The sequence below is a fragment of the Larimichthys crocea genome, unplaced genomic scaffold, assembly GCF_000972845.2.
Source record: "Larimichthys crocea isolate SSNF unplaced genomic scaffold, L_crocea_2.0 scaffold532, whole genome shotgun sequence".
NCBI lineage: Eukaryota > Metazoa > Chordata > Actinopteri > Sciaenidae > Larimichthys > Larimichthys crocea.
The window spans coordinates 202,349-221,779 of NW_020856961.1; the positions used below are offsets into that span (position 1 = coordinate 202,349).

General features: G+C 44.7%; 2 protein-coding genes across 2 annotated transcripts in view; one reads left to right on the plus strand and one right to left on the minus strand.

Annotated features, from left to right (window-relative positions):
• Nucleotides 1-2,845, minus strand: part of LOC104938127 (wiskott-Aldrich syndrome protein family member 3-like) — a 7,126-nt gene extending 4,281 nt beyond the window's left edge. Inside the window, exons 1-3 of the mRNA XM_027276701.1 lie at nt 2,640-2,845; nt 1,385-1,524; nt 793-927 (exon numbers count right to left, since the gene is read on the minus strand). Of these exons, the coding sequence (XP_027132502.1) occupies nt 793-927; nt 1,385-1,517 (268 nt within the window). The 5' untranslated portion in view covers nt 1,518-1,524; nt 2,640-2,845. The remainder of the gene's footprint in view (nt 1-792; nt 928-1,384; nt 1,525-2,639) is intronic.
• A 3,288-nt stretch (nt 2,846-6,133) lies between these two features.
• Nucleotides 6,134-17,815, plus strand: si:ch73-173h19.3 (EGF-containing fibulin-like extracellular matrix protein 2). The gene is made up of 9 exons (XM_010754463.3): nt 6,134-6,197; nt 8,631-8,715; nt 10,687-10,732; nt 10,873-11,139; nt 13,437-13,556; nt 13,647-13,766; nt 14,009-14,132; nt 15,400-15,592; nt 15,841-17,815. The coding sequence occupies exons 2-9, from the start codon at nt 8,632-8,634 to the stop codon at nt 16,000-16,002; spliced, it is 1,116 nt and encodes a 371-aa protein (XP_010752765.1). The 5' UTR covers nt 6,134-6,197; nt 8,631; the 3' UTR covers nt 16,003-17,815.
• Nucleotides 17,816-19,431: the final 1,616 nt, after the last annotated feature.

The following is a 19,431-nucleotide window of genomic DNA, read 5'->3' on the forward strand; positions in this document are numbered from 1 at the left end:
GATAGTCGGATGATAGTTGGATGATGGTCGGATGATAGTTGGATGATGGTCGGATGATGGTCGGATGATGGTCGGATGATAGTCGGATGATGGTCGGATGATAGTTGGATGATAGTCGGATGATAGTTGGATGATGGTCGGATGATGGTTGGATGATGGTTGGGTGTTGGTTGGATGATAGTCGGATGATGGCCGGATGATGGTTGGATGATGGTTGGGTGTTGGTTGGATGATGGTTGGATGATGGTTGGTTGGTGGGTGATGGTTGGATGATGGTCGGATGATAGTTGGATGATAGTCGGATGATGGTTGGATGATGGCTGGATGATGGTTGGGTGTTGGTTGGTTGGTGGGTGATGGTTGGATGATGGCCGGATGATGGTTGGATGATAGTCGGATGATGGTTGGATGATGGCTGGATGATGGTTGGATGATGGTTGGGTGTTGGTTGGTTGGTGGGTGATGGTTGGATGATGGTCGGATGATGGCCGGATGATGGTCGGATGATGGTTGGATGATAGTCGGATGATGGTTGGATGATGGCCGGATGATGGTTGGATGATAGTCGGATGATGGTTGGATGATAGTCGGATGATGGTCGGATGTTGGTTGGTTGGTTGGTTGGTTGGATGATGGTCAGATGATGGTCAGCTTTTGGTCGGATGATAGTTGGGTGTTGGTTGGTTGGTTGGATGATGGTTAGATGATGGTCGGCTATTGGTTGGATGATAGTTGGGTGTTGGTTGGATGATGGTTGGATGACTGCAGTCTCCAACAGTCTTTGTCACCCACCTTCCTCCACAGTGGAGTCCAGCTGTGTGACCTTCACTGCCAGCAGGTCAACGCGCTCCTGTAGGCTGTTCATCCTCAGGTAGAAACTGTTGGCCTCCGTGAACAGCTCACCAAAGATGTCCTCCGCATGACGACCTGCACATCACCAACAACAGACAGCAGGTGAACCTCCTGTTCGGACCATGAGACTTCTGTCATGCTGGACAGACCTGGTATGAATTGCAGCTGATCTGAACTCAGATCTTAGACGGACTCAGGTCAGACTGTCTACTGAGCTCTGAGCTGACCCGTCTGTTCAGACCTTGGACTTCTGGTTTTGATCCTTGACCTGAGAATAGTTGAGCAGGTTCATTTGCCAATCATACAGAGACACCATTGTTTTTTCTAAGGCTGTGTTTGTTGGGGGTGATCGTGTGCCTGTATGTACGCAACGCGTGTTGATGTCTTTTCTGAGTAATGGAGCTGAACTTCATGACTCTGAAGTGGAGCTAGTTGATGTTTAGATCAACATATCTTCACCGGTCAATGTGCACAGTGTGGGCAGAGCCGTGGATCGTAACATTTACAGCATTGTTTTAAAGGCTGCACTCACTGAGTCCTCCGAGCTGTTTGATGACAGCAGCCAGGGTGCTGTTGGTGACACACTCCAGCTCACTGGCGACCCCATCAGGCAGAGTGCTGCGACACAAATATCTGGGTTCAATAATCCGCTTCACCAACGGCATGGCTGACCTGCAGACAGAGACAGTGTAACAAGACAGTGTCTGTGTAACAAGAACGTAATTTTCATGACTGGATTACGACCCAGTCAGTCTTTCTGCAACACTGCCTGTTGGTCTGTCGATCTGTCTGTTGTTGTTATTGTTGTTATTGTTGTGGTTTTGGTTGTTGTGGTTTTGGTTGTTGTGGTGGTTGTTGTTGTTTTGGTTGTTGTTGTTGTGGTGGTGGTTGTTGTGGTGGTGGTTGTTGTTGTGGTTGCTGTTGTTGTGGTTGCTGTTGTTGTGGTTGCTGTTGTTGTGGTGGTGGTTGTTGTGGTTGTTGTTGTGGTTGCTGTTGTTGTTGTGGTGGTTGTTGTTGTTTTGGTTGTTGTGGTTGTTGTGGTGGTTGTTGTGGTTGTTGTGGTGGTGGTTGTTGTGGTGGTTGTTGTTGTTGTTCTTGTTGTAGTTGTCTAATGTGTGTTAGTGCACCTGAACACATTCATTCTGAGTGCTGCAGTCTCAGAGGGCATTGTCATGGCAACACAGCCAGCCTTTACATCACAGTGTGCTGTCCACAGAGATGAACGTGGTTACTATGCTGGGAGTGTGTGAGTGTGTGTGTTACAGCACATTATATAATGTTACTACAAACGAGGTAAATGATGCATTCTGTGAAGTGTAATCAGATTACTGTACGATTGCGTCAACCGCCTCCTTCCTGCTACTTTAGGTCACATGACTCGTGGAGCAGGTAGACTCACACACCTGCTGTTAGAGACAGGATGTTGTCTGCGGGGGGCGGGGTCTGTTACTGACGTCACACCTGTGCACCTCATTTTAGTGCTAAGCTGGTAACCATGGAAACGTCCCATCCACGTTGTGAGCATGCTCAGACACACACACACACAAATGACTGTATGACGTAATGCACCCAGACCGTGGTTGGGGGGGGGGGGGTCACACACTCGATATATTGATCTATCGATCAGCTGCGTCCATCGGGCTCTGTGGTCTGACCGCCGATGACGTCATCGTCGGAACCGGATGACTGACAGGTCTCCGCGGAGACGTCACGGCCCGCACATTGATCACAACTGATTCGTCGATAAAACGTCACAAACAAACCGATCAACGGTCGATCAGACTCACCGCGTTCTGAGGACGGGTCCGGTTCCGGTTCTATCTGCAGAGGCTCGTCCGTCACAGAGCGGCGGACAACGGACTCATCCTCGGATCCTCTGACCGGGAATGATGCTGAGAGAGGAGGAGGAGGAGGAGGAGGAGGAGCGGGGTGCCTCCTGACACATCGGATTCGCTCGGGTCCCGTCGGCGAACTTCGGCTGGTCAGTGATGACGTTTGTCGAAACTGCCAATAAACACAAACACAATAAAAACAACATGAATTAAAATACAGCTTTATAAACAGGGTCTGAATCACATTTAATATTATTAATAATAATAATTAGAACTAACATAATAATTATAACAAAAGTATTAATTATTAATTATTCATATTGTTTGTTTTAAATTATATTATTATATTGAAGATTCCGGACAAATAGTGTCTCCGTGACGTCCCTGCAGACTGTCTAAAACCTGGACGTAGTCTCCGTGACGTCCCCGCAGACTGTCTAAAACCTGGACGTAGTCTCTGTGACGTCCCCGCAGACTGTCTAAAACCTGGACGTAGTCTCTGAGACGTCCCCGCAGACTGTCTAAAACCTGGACGTAGTCTCCGTGACGTCCCCGCAGACTGTCTAAAAACCTGGACGTAGTCTCCGTGACGTCCCTGCAGACTGTCTAAAAACCTGGACGTAGTCTCCGTGACGTCTTCGCAGACTGTCTAAAAACCTGGACGTAGTCTCCGTGACGTCCCCGCAGACTGTCTAAAACCTGGACGTAGTCTCCGTGACGTCCCTGCAGACTGTCTAAAAACCTGGACGTAGTCTCTTGCTGTCCATGTTGAGGCTTAAAGACGTTTCAGATGGTCGATAACAGACAATAAAGTTTTTATTTTTATTCATCGTCAACACAAACAAACATCTGCATTCTTTGGAATTCTTCACCTCAAAGACCTGAAAGACCTTTACAGTCTCTACAGTTTCTTGTCAGCTGAGCAGTCAGAATCTAAGTGACGTTGTCTTCTTATCTACTTTGAGCGTCATTATCGAGTGACTGACTTCTGTCGTATCAGAAGTCAGTCACTCATGTCAGTGTTGCTCCATCAGAGACCGGCTGGTCCTCCACCATCAGAGTCTCTCACATTCAAACTCAGGGCCAGTCTCAGAGGGGCTGGGCATGTCAATGTAGAACACCTCCTTGTTGGCAGGTGGTGGCGTGGAAGGTGGGCTAAAGACCTGGTTAGGCTGGTTTTCAGGCGAGTACTTCTTCTCTGGCTGGTTTAGAGGAGCTTTGAGCCTGGCTCCACCTCCTGCTCCAGGTCGGCCATGGGCATCGGCCTTCGGCTTGAAGCGCTTCAGCTTGACAGTGTCTTTGGCATCGCGTGTGCAGGGCAGCAGGATGGCCACATCTTTGCGAAACTTGGAACTGAGTCCAAAGTAGATGAGGGGGTTGTAGAAGCTGGCTGACTTGGCAAAGAGGCGGGTGAAGATGCTAGTGAGGTTGGGTACGTGAAAGCCCCAGGCTGACCACATGGACACCACGGCATACGGGGACCATGCCAGGATGAAGGCTGTACAGACCACGATGGAAACCTGCAGGAAACAATCGATTATTGAAGCAGGAAGAAACTTCACATGAAACCAGATCAGTCAGGACTACTGCAGTAATACTGAAACATGCCAGCAATAGCATTACCATTAGCATTGCTAACTGGAGTTAAAGACTCACAATGGTGACATCTCTCTCGATCTTCCTCTGGCGCTCTGTCAGGTCTCCCTCTGCTGACAGAGCGTTGCCTCTCTTTACCGTGTTGATGATAGAGATGTAGCAGAAGAACATGATGAGCACCGGGATGAAGAAGCTGAAGATGAAGATGGTGATGATGTAGGACCTGTAGATGCTTGAGTAGCTCGCTTTGGCCCAGTCGATCTCACATGTTCCATACCCATGATCTGCAGGGTGGGGGGCAGCAGAGGGTCATGGGTCAGGGGTCAGGGGTCAGTAAAGCAGACAGAATGTAATTTTAGTGGTTTCCTGCCTGTGTAGCTCCCCCAGCCGAGCAGCGGCGCTCCAGACCAGAATCCAGCTGTGATCCAGATGAGCAGCAGACAGACAGACACACTGGTTCTGTTGATGTGACGAGCTAAAACAACATTTATGTTAAGGTTTAGTGACAGCGCCCTCTAGGGCTCGTATGAGTGTCCACAGAGGTAACAGGTCTTAACCAGGAGGTTGTTACTTTAATTTAAAGTGTTGGTTTTGTACCTAAACCTTGCTGTCCATTACTTCCATTTCCTTCCTCTTATGCTGTACCCTGAACACAACTACCGGGTAGACACCGGGGTCCTAGAATGAAATCCTGAATCTGAAGTTCAGTAATTCAGTAATTGACCAGCAAAGAGTCAAAGCTAACATCACTGCAAAGCATGTCACATATAATGTGATATCTTAGCTAGCTAGTGTTAGCATTAATGTTAGTATGTTGTGACATGAAGATTTGGACCTCTGCTCGGGTGACATCCTTTGATGTAGCGGGTGATGCTGATCACTGTCAGTGTGTTGATGCTGCTCAGGCCGAACACCAGCGTAAAGAAACCGTCCACCTGGGGGAGACAGAAAGGACAGGTTACAGGTGTGTCCTGGTCCAGGCTCCACCTCCTTCAAACTCTGAGTCTGTCATCACAATGCAAGGAGAGTCTGCTCCAGACTCCATGAGACGTGTGGCCGAGATGTAACCCTTCTCTCTCTCAGATGAGGTGATTTTTAGGTGAATCTCAGGTGACTCTCAGGTGTACCTGGCAGGTCCAGATGGAGGAGATGAGGTATCCGCTGTCCTGGAAGACGTTGAAGATCTCGATGATGCCTCTGGAGTAGCCAAAGACCGAGATACTGGCATCAGAAACGGCCAGGTTAAAGGTCAGGTAGTCTGTGGGCTGCAGCGAGGCTCTCTGTCTATACAGCACGAACAGGACGATGCTGTTTCCAAACCAGGACAGCCACCCTGAACGCACCACAGACACTCATTAACATTAGAGTGACATTGGCCAGGAATAAAGTAGGAATCTAAAGATGTAATCATAGAAAGAATGTATTTGTTTTTAACTGCCTGTACATGGAAAGTTACTGCTGACCTTCATGCACGTCACACTGAGTCTCTGCCCTGATTTTGTTTAATCACCATGTCTATAGTTTCTCACATGGGATATAAAGTCTGTTTTCAGTTTTAGATTTTTGTGTTTAGTCTCTCACTGCACAATACTTTGGAGTGCAAAAGTCATACCAGGTATGTCCGTCCATTAATGATATTGTCTATGAATCAATGCCAGAATCTGTCTGTCCGTCCGTGTGTACCCACCCAGCAGCAGCAGGTAGACTCCAATGATGGTCTCTCCCTGATCAGACAGAGGAGGGTCTCTGCCTCCCCCCACAATGAAGCTGTTGTTCCTCCAGGGGGGGGTGGCTGCTGAGCTGACAGACATGATGTCGGAGTGAAGACCGAGTGTGAGGAGGAGGAGAGGAAGAGGAGGAGGAGGAAGAGGAGGAAGAGGAGGAGGAGGAGCCCGCCTGTCTCTGCCTTAATCTGAGGTAAATATAGACACCTGATCCTGGTTCAGGTCTGAGCTCTCAGCAGGACTTCAGACCAGATCACCACAACTCAGAGCTCAGAGGTCACACAGTGGAAACAGTCAGCTGTTGTTTTGTGTTTACTCGAGTATTTCTCTGTTACACTACTTCATATTACATTGTGTGTCTGACAGCAGTACATAAAGTACTACAGTCAGATACTGCGTTAATGCATCTTTATTTTGACCTGTACCAGAGTGTTTTTATATTTCAGTATTGTTACTTTTACTTTAAAAGTATCTGAGTACTTCCTGTTACTTTAAATAATCTTGATGCTGACATCATTAAAGGCTAACGCATCAGCTAACTGAGCTGACCTGTGATCAACACGAGAAACATGTAAACAGGTTGTGTTGACAACACGTCTCATATATACGACCATATATATACTTACACACTGCATGTGTGTGTGTGTGTTAAGATGAATGATTACAGACTCAGTACACTAACCAAGACACTAAATCACAGCTTATTGTGATACCATGGAGAATGTGCAGGTCAGCAGGTGATCCAGTGACGGGGTGTCCTCCGGCCTCTAAAACAGTCCTCACACACTGTTCCATTATCACTGAAGGTTAATGATGCCACTGATTCACTCTGCTCTACTCTACGAGGCCTGCTCGACCCAACCAATCTCACCCACGGTTGGATGATACCCTCCGATCACTGCGCACCAAGCTCAGAGCTGCTGAAAGAAAATGGCTCAATCAAACTCTGTCACCAGACACTTTTATCCTCTTTCTCAGCCAGCGTCACTGCTGCACAGACTGCTTTTTACAACGACAAAGCCAACAGTGTCACTGACACCCGGAAACCTTTCTCCACCTTTAAATCACTACTCAACCCTCCACCTCCTCCTCCTCCTACCAGCCTTGCTGCTGATACCTTTGCATCATTCTTTACAGGCAAAGTTGCAGCAATCAGCAGCCAGTTCTCTGACCAGCTCTGTGACATGTAGCCGTCCTACTACATGCTCTTTGGACCCTATACCAACAAACCTTCTTCAGTCCATCAGCCCAACCATCATGGCAGCTATCACACATGTGTTAAAGGTGTCACTGACCTCAGGCACTTTTCCCACTGCATTCAAAGCAGCTCGAGTAACGCCTCTACTCAAGAAACCCTCTGAACCTGCTCAGGTCGAGAACTATCATCCTGTCTCACTTCTTCCTTTTTTATCCAAAACTATTAAACGGGCAGAATTCCTCTCCCTGAACAATCTTGTTGATCTGAACCATTCTGGTTTCAAGAGCGGTCACTCAAACAAACTGCTCTGTTGTCTGTGACAGAAGCCTTAAAAGAAGCCAGAGCAGCAGCACAGTCCTCTGTCCTCATTCTGTTGACTGATCAGCTGCCTTTGACACAGTTAACCATCGCATCCTCCTCTCTACTCTCTCTAACATGGGCATCTCTGGCTTGGCTCTTTCCTGGTTTGAATCTTACCTGACAGGTCATTCGGTGTATCCTGGCTTGGACAGTTGTCCACTTCACATCACCTCACCACAGGAGTGCCCCAGGGCTCAGTGCTAGGGCCCCTTCTGTTTGAACTGCTGCTCCTCCCAGACAAACCTACTATACACCATGACATCCACATCAACACTGACTCCTTGTGTCTCACCCCCACCAGGGTGGTGAGAAACTTAGGGGTTATGATTGACGACCAACTAACCTTCTCCAATCATGTCACCTCAGTTGCCCGGTCATTCCTTACTTAACTCAACATTCGACTCAACTCCTGACACAAGCTGTGTTCATCTCAACACTAGATTACTGTAACATCCTCCTGACGGGCCTCCCAGCCTGCACAGTGAAACCCCTTCAGATGATCCAGAATGTGGCGGCGCCTGGTCTACAACCAACTCCAACACTGCCAACAACTAGACATGATAAATCTGTCCCTTTAAGAATTGTCACAGCAACTTTGGATAAAAGCGTTAGCTAAATGACTAAATGTAAATGTAAAAGATTCATCAATCATAGCTCAGGTTGATCCACTAACATCATCCAGCTGCTGAAGAATAAAAACTGTTTCCATCATACTGTTTCCATATCAACTTCTTTCATGAACCGACACACCTTTACTGACTTTCTGTTCACCTGAGCCAGGTACAAGCACAGCAACACAGCGAGCATGCAGTGAGTTCACTTTTTCCAGCAACATGTTTGGCTACTCAGCCATTCATGACTTCATGCATTGGATCATCATGACTCATGGATGGGTTATGAATTACCTCAGCTCTGTGCTGATCCGTCGTTATAAAGACTTGAACTTGTTTCTGAACACATTTGATCAGAGCTGAAGCTGCAAGAAAGAACACCTGAAGCTCTTTGAAGGTTCTCACACAGTCCTGTTGGTTCCTCGTTTTGCTTCAGTTCATATTCTTTATTCAGCAGGATGAAGACGCTACAGGTTTTCCTCCATCTGAGTCTTCTTCTCTTCAAAGTCGCAGCTCAGCCGGACGAACCCGTCACATACTCAGTAAGTTTAGACTGTTAGAGGACTGTTAGAGGACAGATGACTATTAGAGGACAGAGGACTGTTAGAGGACAGATGACTGTTAGAGGACAGAGGACTGTGGACTGTTAGAGGACAGAGGACTGTTAGAGGACTGTTAGAGGACAGAGGACTGTTAGAGGACAGAGGACTGTTAGAGGACTGTTAGAGGACAGAGGACTGTTAGAGGACTGTTAGAGGACAGAGGACTGTTAGAGGACTGTTAGAGGACAGAGGACTGTTAGAGGACTGTTAGAGGACAGAGGACTGTTAGAGGACTGTTAGAGGACAGAGGACTGTTAGAGGACTGTTAGAGGACAGAGGACTGTTAGAGGACTGTTAGAGGACAGAGGACTGTTAGAGGACTGTTAGAGGACAGAGGACTGTTAGAGGACTGTTAGAGGACAGAGGACTGTTAGAGGACTGTTAGAGGACAGAGGACTGTTAGAGGACTGTTAGAGGACAGAGGACTGTTAGAGGACTGTTAGAGGACAGAGGACTGTTAGAGGACTGTTAGAGGACAGAGGACTGTTAGAGGACTGTTAGAGGACAGAGGACTGTTAGAGGACTGTTAGAGGACAGAGGACTGTTAGAGGACTGTTAGAGGACAGAGGACTGTTAGAGGACTGTTAGAGGACAGAGGACTGTTAGAGGACTGTTAGAGGACAGAGGACTGTTAGAGGACTGTTAGAGGACAGAGGACTGTTAGAGGACTGTTAGAGGACAGAGGACTGTTAGAGGACTGTTAGAGGACAGAGGACTGTTAGAGGACTGTTAGAGGACAGAGGACTGTTAGAGGACTGTTAGAGGACAGAGGACTGTTAGAGGACAGAGGACTGTTAGAGGGCCTTTAGAGGACCAAGGACTGTTAGAGGACAGAGGACTGTTAGAGGACAGAGGACTGTTAGAGGACTGTTAGAGGACAGAGGACTGTTAAAGGACAGAGGACTGTTAGAGGACTGTTAGAGGACAGAGGACTGTTAAAGGACAGAGGACTGTTAGAGGACTATTAGAGGACAGAGGACTGTTAAAGGACAGATGGCTGTTAGAGGACAGAGGACTGTTAGAGGACTGTTAAAGGACAGAGGACTGTTAGAGGACTGTTAGAGGACAGAGGACTGTTAAAGGACAGAGGACTGTTAGAGGACTGTTAAAAAACAGAGGACTGTTAGAGGACAGAGGACTGTTAAAGGACAGAGGACTGTTAGAGGACTGTTAAAGGACAGAGGACTGTTAGAGGACTGTTAGAGGACAGATGACTGTTAAAGGACAGAGGACTGTTAGAAGACAGAGGACTGTTAGAGGACAGAGGACTCTTAGAGGACTGTTAGAGGACAGAGGACTGTTAGAGGACAGAGGACTGTTAAAGCACAGATGACTGTTAGAGGACTGTTAAAGGACAGAGGGCTGTTAGAGGACTGTTAGAGGACAGAGGACTGTTAGGGGACTGTTAAAGGACAGAGGACTGTTAGAGGACTGTTAGGGGACTGTTAGGGGACTGTTAAAGGACAGAGGACTGTTAGAGGACTGTTAGGGGACTGTTAAAGGACTGTTAGGGGACTGTTAAAGGACTGTTAGGGGACTGTTAGAGGACTGTTAGGGGACTGTTAGAGGACAGACGACTGTTAGGGGACTGTTAAGGGACAGACCACTGTTAGAGGACTGTTAGGGGACTGTCAGGAGATGGTTAGGGGAGGCTGGACACATACAAAGTCATTGTCAGTCATATGCAAACAAAAATGAATGTGATTTTCTGTACATATAAAAAATAATTCTGTGTTTCAAACCAAAATATCGATTCTGATGTTTTAATTAATCTGATTAATAAACAATTAAGAATTTAAATATGAACTCAGAGGTATGCCTCACAGCTGTCATGTGATTCTGATGAGTACAGTTCCTGTTCTTTTGTGCGATTATTAACTAACCAATCAATAAACTGATATTCACTGACAGTGTACGGAGGGCTACGAGTTCAACGTGGAAGAACAAGAGTGTAAAGGTGAGTGTCTGCTGATCACCGATCAACTACTTCAGATCAATAACATCAACAACTCTGAATTGAAGTCACAGAGAAGCTTTAAATTAAAGCGTTAAATGTTGATGAAACACTGTTAAATGTTGTTGGACTACAATTTCCAGACATCAATGAGTGTGAGACGTTGCCTGATGCCTGTAAAGGAGGGATGGGTTGCATCAACCACTATGGTGGATACTTCTGTCTGCCGCAGAATGCCCAGATTATCATCAGTAATGTTGGAGAGGAGGTCACCACAACAACCCAACCTCCCCATCCACACTTCATCCCCAACAACCACGGCAACTACCAGACCACCAACAACCAGGACAGAATGATCTCGGTCCAGTGTCCAATTGGATTCACTGCTGATGAGTTCAACTACTGCAGAGGTAAGATAAGGAGGAGACAGGTGAGATCCAATCATCCTGGTGGATCAACTTTAAACCCCAAGATAACACTACAAATACTACACGCCCAGAATTTGTCACAGAGAATGTCTTTACCCATGGAGGTGTTATTGTCAGCATATTCTAGTCTGGAGACACCGATGTCTGTTTACACAGATTGGACCGTCAACAACAAGCTATCTATTATGTCTATGAAGGCAGCAACAGGTCTCTGTGACCCTGGACACCACAGTGTTGAGATAGACTGGCACCTACTGTTCCCAACCAAAGCCAAACAACTAATACTGCTGAGGACCTCAAGGCCCACACGGGACCTCGAGGCCCACACGGGACCTCAAGGCCCACACGGGACCTCGAGGCCCACACCGGACCTCAAGGCCCACACGGGACCTCGTTAACCTCAGGAGAGAAAAGTCCATAACAATATCCTGATCATGTTTTTGATCAGGAATTGTCCTTTAACGTCCACATAAAACAAATTTCGAGGACTGCATTCTTCCACTTATGTAACATCGCCAAAATCAGACACTCGTGTCTTAAGTGGATGCAGAAAAACTAGTCCACGCATTTGTTACTTCAAGGCTGGACTATTGTAACTCTTTGTTATCAGGCTGCTCTAATAAGTCTCTTAGGACTTTGCAGTTAATTCAGAATGCTGCTGCACGTGTTCTGACAGGAACCAAGATCAGAGTTCACATCTCTCCCATTTTGGCTTTCTTGCATTGGCTCCCTATTAAATCTAGAATAGAATTTTAATTCTTCTCCTTACTTACAAAGCTCTTCATGGTCAGGCACCATCATTTCTAAAAGAGCTCATAGTACCTTACTACCCCTCTAGAACACTGCGCTCTCAGGACGCTGGGTTCCTTGTGGTTCCTATAGTCTCCAAAAGTAGATTGGGAGCCAGAGCTTTCAGCTATCAGGCTCCTCTTCTGTGGAACAAACTACCATTCTGGGTTCAGGAGGCAGACCGGTCAACACCTTTAAGAGTGACTGAAGACTTTCCTCTTTGATAGAGCTTATAGTTAGTGCTGGCTCAGGTCATCCCTTAGTTATGCTGCCATAGGATTAGACTGCAGGGGGACTCCTCCTCCCTCCTCTCTCTCTCTCTCTCTCTCTCTCTCTCTCTCCTCTCTCTCTCTCTCTCTCTCCATCTGTAAACATTCATGTCTCATTAATGCATGTCACTAACTAAACTTCTTCCCTGGGTTTCTGTCTCTGTCGTCAGCAGGTTCTCGTGGATCGTGGCTGCTGCTGTGGTCCTGCATGACGTCCACTACACATATTACTACTGTCATTATTGCTGCCATATCTGCTACTGTAATCATTTTTCATGTCATTGTATTCATTGTCATTTATCAGTCATTGTAATTATTGTCATTTTATCAGTCATTGTAATTCATTGTCATTTCATTCATTGTAATTCATTGTCATTTATCATTCATTGTAATTCATTGTCATTTCATCATTCATTGTAATTCATTGTCATTTATAGTCATTGTAATTCATTGTCATTTATCATTCATTGTAATTCATTGTCATTTTATCAGTCATTGTAATTCATTGTCATTTTTATCAGTCATTGTAATTCATTGTCATTTTATCAGTCATTGTAATTCATTGTCATTTTATCAGTCATTGTAATTGTACAATATGTTTGTGTTGATTTGTTCTGTACACGTGACATCTATTGCACGTCTGTCCGTCCTGGGAGAGGGATCCCTCCTCTGTGGCTCTTCCTGAGGTTTCTTCCACCTTTTTTCCCTGTTAAAGGTTTTTGTGGGCAAGTTTTTCCTCACTGGAACCGAGGGTCTAAGGACAGAGGGTGTCACTCCCTGTACAGATTGTAAAGCCTCAGAGGAAAATGGACTTTGTGACTTTGGGCTATACAAATAAAATCTGATTTGATTTGATTTGATAACACATAGCAACTAAACAGCATCTAGAACCAGAACAGGGCAACTAAACAACATCTAGAACAACAACACAGCAACTAAAGAATATCTAGGACAACAATACAGTGACAAAAGAACATCTAGAACAATACAGCAACTAAAGAACATCGAGAACTATAAGACAGCAACTGAACGACATTTTAAACAACTAGACATCAACAACATTTAGAACTAGAACAGGGCAACTAAAGAATATCTAGAACAACAACATAACAACTAAAGAACATCTAGAACAACAACATAGCAACTAAACAACAAGGTGGACTGAAGTTAAGGTGGATTGATGTTTAAGGTGGAACGTCTCTGTGTTTATTGATGCTCCAGATGTGAATGAATGCGTTCCCAGCAGCCCCTGCCAACATCTGTGCTACAACGTGCCAGGATCCTACATGTGCCAGTGTGAACAGGGCTACGAGCTGAGTGCAGACCAGCTGAGCTGCCATGGTCTGCACACACACACACACACGCACACACACACACACACACGCACACACACAAACAAACAAACACGTCAGTCTGTCTGTTGTTTTACAGATGTGGACGAGTGCCTGCTGTCCTCGTACATGTGTCAGTGGCAGTGTGTGAACCAGCCTGGCTCTTACAGTTGTGTCTGTCCGGAAGGATACCAGCTGCAGGGAACACGTATGTGCCAAGGTACACACCTTCAGTCTCAGCTCCTGTCTATGAGAATGAACCTACAGACAGTGAACTCAACACTTCATCTGTGTCACTTAATACAGACTGATAGTACGTTAATGGACAGATTCTTGCATTAGCTGCTGCCGGTTGATTTGATGACTTCCTTCTGCAGAAGGACCGACCTGATCAGAACAACTTCTCGATGGACAAACAGATCTAGAGTATTCTGGTTCTGACAGTTCTGGTTCTGTTCACAGATGTTAACGAGTGTGAAACAGGACCAAACTGCCGTGAGGACCAGGTGTGCTGGAACTACTTTGGAGGTTACCGCTGTTATCCCAGAAACCCCTGCCATGAACCCTACATTCAGACCGGAGAGGGGTGAGACTCAGCTGGGCTGAGGATGCGTTTGATGGTTTTGGATGATGTTCCTCCCTCTTTGAGCTTTAGTGTTTGGATCAGACCATCAGAGTCTCCTGTACTGAACTGTAGGCCTCTGTTCGGATCAATAGAACTACAGTACCCATGATTCTTAGTCATTGGTATGCTCAGGTGCCACCATGTTCCAAACCATGCGTTCTCAGGTATCTACCATAGGAGTATCTAGCACTTAGATGTTACCCATGAGCTAACATCTGACAGTGATTTAGCCCTTTAATAGGTAACGGGCAGTGTTTCAATACAGGGTGCCAGTGGATATCAGATTGCAGATATCCTTGTCAAGACTTTTGCAGTTGAGAGATGACGTCTATGATTTGTTTCACAAGTAGCCATGTGACTGTGAAGATTCTCTGTCATCAGGTCAGAGTGTTGAAGGTTCTCTGTCATTATGTCAGTGTTGACGGTTCTCAGCTGGACTACTTCAGTTCTGACTGACAGTGTGGAGTCAAAGTATTTATCTCTGAGGGATTGCTGATGACTCGAGAGGCATGTGACTGATGAACACACTGCTCTATCAGAGGGTCATTGAGGTTGCCTGAGTCCAGGTGTGGATGGGAGTCGTTAAAGTTAAAAAGATAACAAGAAGTTGACTGGTTCCCAGATTACATTTTGGTTGAGGCGATCCTCCTCTTTTCAGGACTTTTTATCTGCATGCATCCAAAGCCTGCTGAAACATGATTGGTCAGTGCTCCTCAGATAAAAACCAGAACCCTTCTAAAACCAAAATCCTGCTTCCTCACATACAGAATCTGGAGTCATATGCAGACTCAGTTTATAGAAATTACCAAAGAAACATCTGCCAGGAACATCACAGTAACCACCGAGAAGCTCCACAGAACCTGATCCTGATCAAGCAAATACCCAGAAATGGCTAACAACCACTTGGAAGCACTAGAGTTACTATAGTAACCACCCTGGACACCTTAGTTAGCAAGTGTTACCAACCTATCAGCAGGCAGGAATGAGGTGACCCTTCAGTTTGATCCAGAATTCATGTAAATTATAAAAGTTAATCGATTTAAACTTCAGATTTGAAAAAGTTCTACAAAGATCGGATGACCATCAGTCTGAAGCTCTCTGATTGGACGGTTTTCACAGCAGCGCTCTCTGGGACTTGTTTCCCGCAGTATCTGTTCTGTAGGTTCTGTTTCTGTATTGAATCATCAGTAATCATGTGTGTTGACGTGTCGTCTCTGACTGTCCTCAGTCGCTGCAGCTGTCAGTCTTTGAGTGAGTGCAGAGGACTTCCTCCCTCTATCGTCTATAAGTACATGAGCATCACGTCGGAGCGTGCTGTGCCAGCAGACATCTTCCAAATTCAGGCCACCAGTGTTTTCCCCAACATGCACAACACCTTCAGGATCAAAGCTGGCAACGAGGAGGGACAGTTCTTTCTCAGGGTGAGCTGAGTCTTCATCTGATCTCAGTGAACCAAAATGTTATTGGCTGTCGGAGGACACGATTTAAACAAACACGAGCTGTTACACAACAGTTATTAGTTCATCGTTAATGAGTTTCATCTGATCTATTCATTAGTAAACCTTCATGTTCTGACTTTGTTTATCTCCACTCACCTCTTCTGTATTAATGTGATCTCATCAAAGTCATTGTTTGAAACATCAGTGCTGATTGGCTGTTTGTGTTGCAGCGATCCAATAACGTGAGCGCGATGCTGGTGATGACGCATCCTCTGATGGGTCCCAGAGAACACGTCCTGGACCTGGAGATGGTGACACAGAACTCAGCTCTCAGTTACAGATCCAGCTCTCTGCTCCGCCTCACCATCATCGTTGGACCGTACGCCTTCTAGAAACCTCTGTTCCACTTTCCAGGTCGTTTTGTTGTTTTTAAAACATTTCTACAAGCTTCTCATTGGCTGAAAAAACAAACTGAAGACAAACTTTAATCAATTGAGACTACACTGTCATGATGTCACAGTACACATCTGTGGAGCCAACATACACAGAGTACACTGGTGTGTTTGCTGTTCCATATTCTTACAGTTGAAAACGACACAATAAAAGAAGTTTCTGAGTGTTTATAAAATATTGTTTATTTTGACCTCTGTGACCCTTGACCTCCATTTAAATACCTGTTTCACTTTGGTCTCCAAGTTTGCTTAAGTGAACTCATCTGTGTGGAGGACTACAGTTGGTTTATGTCCCAGTCCTCGTCCTCCCAGCCTTCCTCTACCTATGTTCATCAGTCCATCAGTGTGTCCACCCTGTCCACCCTGTCTAAAGTCAGTGTACTGTGAAGACCCAGATGGTGAGTGTTGAACACTTCTCGTCTTCAGTGGTCATTTTGTCTCTGTAGCTGAAGTTGAAGGGACCAGCGGCGTTGAGACAATGACGGCTGAGGAAGCTGCTGGAGCTAAAGAGGAGGAGGTGAATACCTCAATATACGAATGTAAGCTGGACATGTGATTTATATTTATATTATGGATGTCAGATGATAGAGCTAACACTCTGCACAGCTACAAGAAGAAGAAGGAGGTTGCGTCTGAGACACTACACCAGGAGCTATACAGAGTACAGAGAAGAGTACTAACAGAAGTACCTGAACTAAGACACAGCATTTGTATTTGCTCCAAAATCGAAGTATTGATAAACTTCAGCAGTAATAAAATGCTGACTCTGCATCATGAGTAATATAAGTAGTTTTTTTCTAATAATACTTGAGTACTTTAACTGAAGTAAATGATCTGAGTACATTTTGTGTCACAAGCAGAGAAACTGCATTCCTGCAGGGATCCAGTAAATCAAACAGCTGCATGCTGTTTCCTGTGATGTAATGACACACTATGGTTACCAGGCAACATAATGTGTGTGTGTGTGTGTGTGTGTGTGTGTGTGTGTTACTTAACCAGCCTCAGTGGATCCACATCATGTAGTCAGAATGTAAAAAACCTGTTTGACATTAAACTGACAGCTGTGTGTGTGTGTTTTACTGGATCATTCCCAAAGTTTCCATTGATCCCTGGGAGGAACCAGTTTCCAGTTCCAATGATCCTGGAGGAGCCCATAGGAGATTCCAGGAAAAGGTTCAATGACCCTTGAGTACTTTCCAGGTATCCCAGAATAATTTAAAGTGTAACAAAACATCAAAGAACCCGAGAACTTCTTGAAGAAACAAAGTCCAGACTAAACTATGAGGTTCTAAAGGTAGAACATGATTCATGAGCAAGTCATGCTATAGTATACGGTCACATATGTTATCATAGAATACGGTCACATGTGTTATCATAGTATACGGTCACATGTCATCATAGTATACAGTCAAATGTGTTATCATAGTATACGGTCACATATGCCATCATAGTATACGGTCACATATGTTATCATAGTATACGGTCACATATGTCATCATAGTATACGGTCACATATGTTATCATAGTATACGGTCACATGTCATCATAGTATACAGTCACATGTGTTATCATAGTATACGGTCACATATGCCATCATAGTATACGGTCACGTGTTATTATAGTATACGGTCACATGTCATCATAGTATACAGTCACATGTTATCATAGTATACAGTCACATGTTATCATAGTATACGGTCACACATGCCATCATAGTATACGGTCACGTGTTATCATAGTATACGGTCACATATGTCATGGAGTGTTTGTTCACTGTTGTGTTCATAAAAGTGTTTTCAGGTTTTTGTTCGGGTAGGATATTGAGTTATAGGATCACAGTTGGTTGTGGGTGGCAATAGTGGTTCATGGAAGAGTGTGTTTAGTTTGTGTGTCACATAAAAAAGAAAGAAAGAAAAAGAAGGCGTCTAGTTGTGTTAGGATTTAGTGTTGCATTGTGGTGTGGTAAGGTTCAAAAAGTGTTACATGTTTTAATGAAGGGAAGTGTTATGGGTGTTCATGGGTTTCATGTTGGTTCCATGTGTTCAGTTGTGTCATTGTTTCTGTTTCAATGTTGTTTTCATTTGTGTTGGTATGTTGTGTTCATGTTCATGTTTTCATGTGTTCATGTGTTATGTTGTGTTTCATGTGTTCAGGTGCTGGGTCATGTGTTCATGTTGTTGTTCATGTGTGTGTTTCATGTGGTCATGTGTTCATGTTTGTGTTCATGTGTTCATTGTGTGTTCATGTTGTGTTCATGTGTGTCATGTTGTGTTCATGTGTTCATGTGTTCATGGTTGTGTTCATGTTGTGTTCATGTGTTCATGTGTTCATGTTGTGTTCATGTGTTCATGTTGTGTTCATGTGTTCATTTTGTGTTTCATTGTTCATGTTGTGTCAGTTGTGTTTTTATGGTGTTTATGTTGTGTTATTGTTTTCATTTGTGTTCATGTGTTCAGTGTTCATGGTGTTCATGTGTTCAGGTGTTGTTTCATGTTGTGTTCATGTGTTCATTTGTTTTGGTTGTGTTCATGTTGTGTTCATGTTGTGTTCATGTGTTCATGTGTTTGCATGTTGTGGTTCATGTGGTTCATGTGTTTCATGGTTGTGTTCATGGTGTTCATTGGTGTTTATGTTGTGTTCAGGTTCATGTGGCATGTGTTTCATGTTTCATGTTGTGTTCATGTGTTCATTTGTGTTCATAGTGTTCATTGTTTCTGTGTTCATGGGTGGTTCATGTGTTTCATGTGTTCATGTGTTTCATGGTGTTCATGTGTGTGTTCATGTTGTATTTCATGTTTATGTTGTGTTCATGTGTTCCATGATGTGTTTCATGTTGTGTTCATGTGTTCATGTTGTGTGCCATGTGTTTCATGTTGGTTCAGGTGTTGTTCATGAGGGGTTCATGTGTTCATGTGTGTTCATGTTTTCGTGTTCATGTTGTGTTTCATGTGGTTCATGTTGGTTCATGTGTTCATGTGTGTCATGTGTGTTTCATTGTTCATGGTTGTGTTCATGTTGTGTTTCATGTGTTCATGTGTTTCAGTGTTTCATGTTGTGTTCCATGTTGTTTCAGTGTTGTCATTGTTGTGTGTCATGTTGGTTCATTATGTGTTTCATGTGTTGTGTTATGTTGTGTTCATGTTTTGTGTTCATGTGTTCATGTGTTGTTTCATGTTGTGTTCATGTGTTCATGTTGGGTTGCATGTGTTCAGGTTGTGTTCATGGTGTTCATGTGTTTGTTGATGTTGTGTTCATGTTGTGTTCATAGTGTTTCATGTTGTGTCATGTTTGTGTTTCATGTTGTGTTCATGTTGTGTTCATGTGTGTTTGTGTTCAGTGTTGTTCATGTGTTGTTGTTATGTTTGTGTC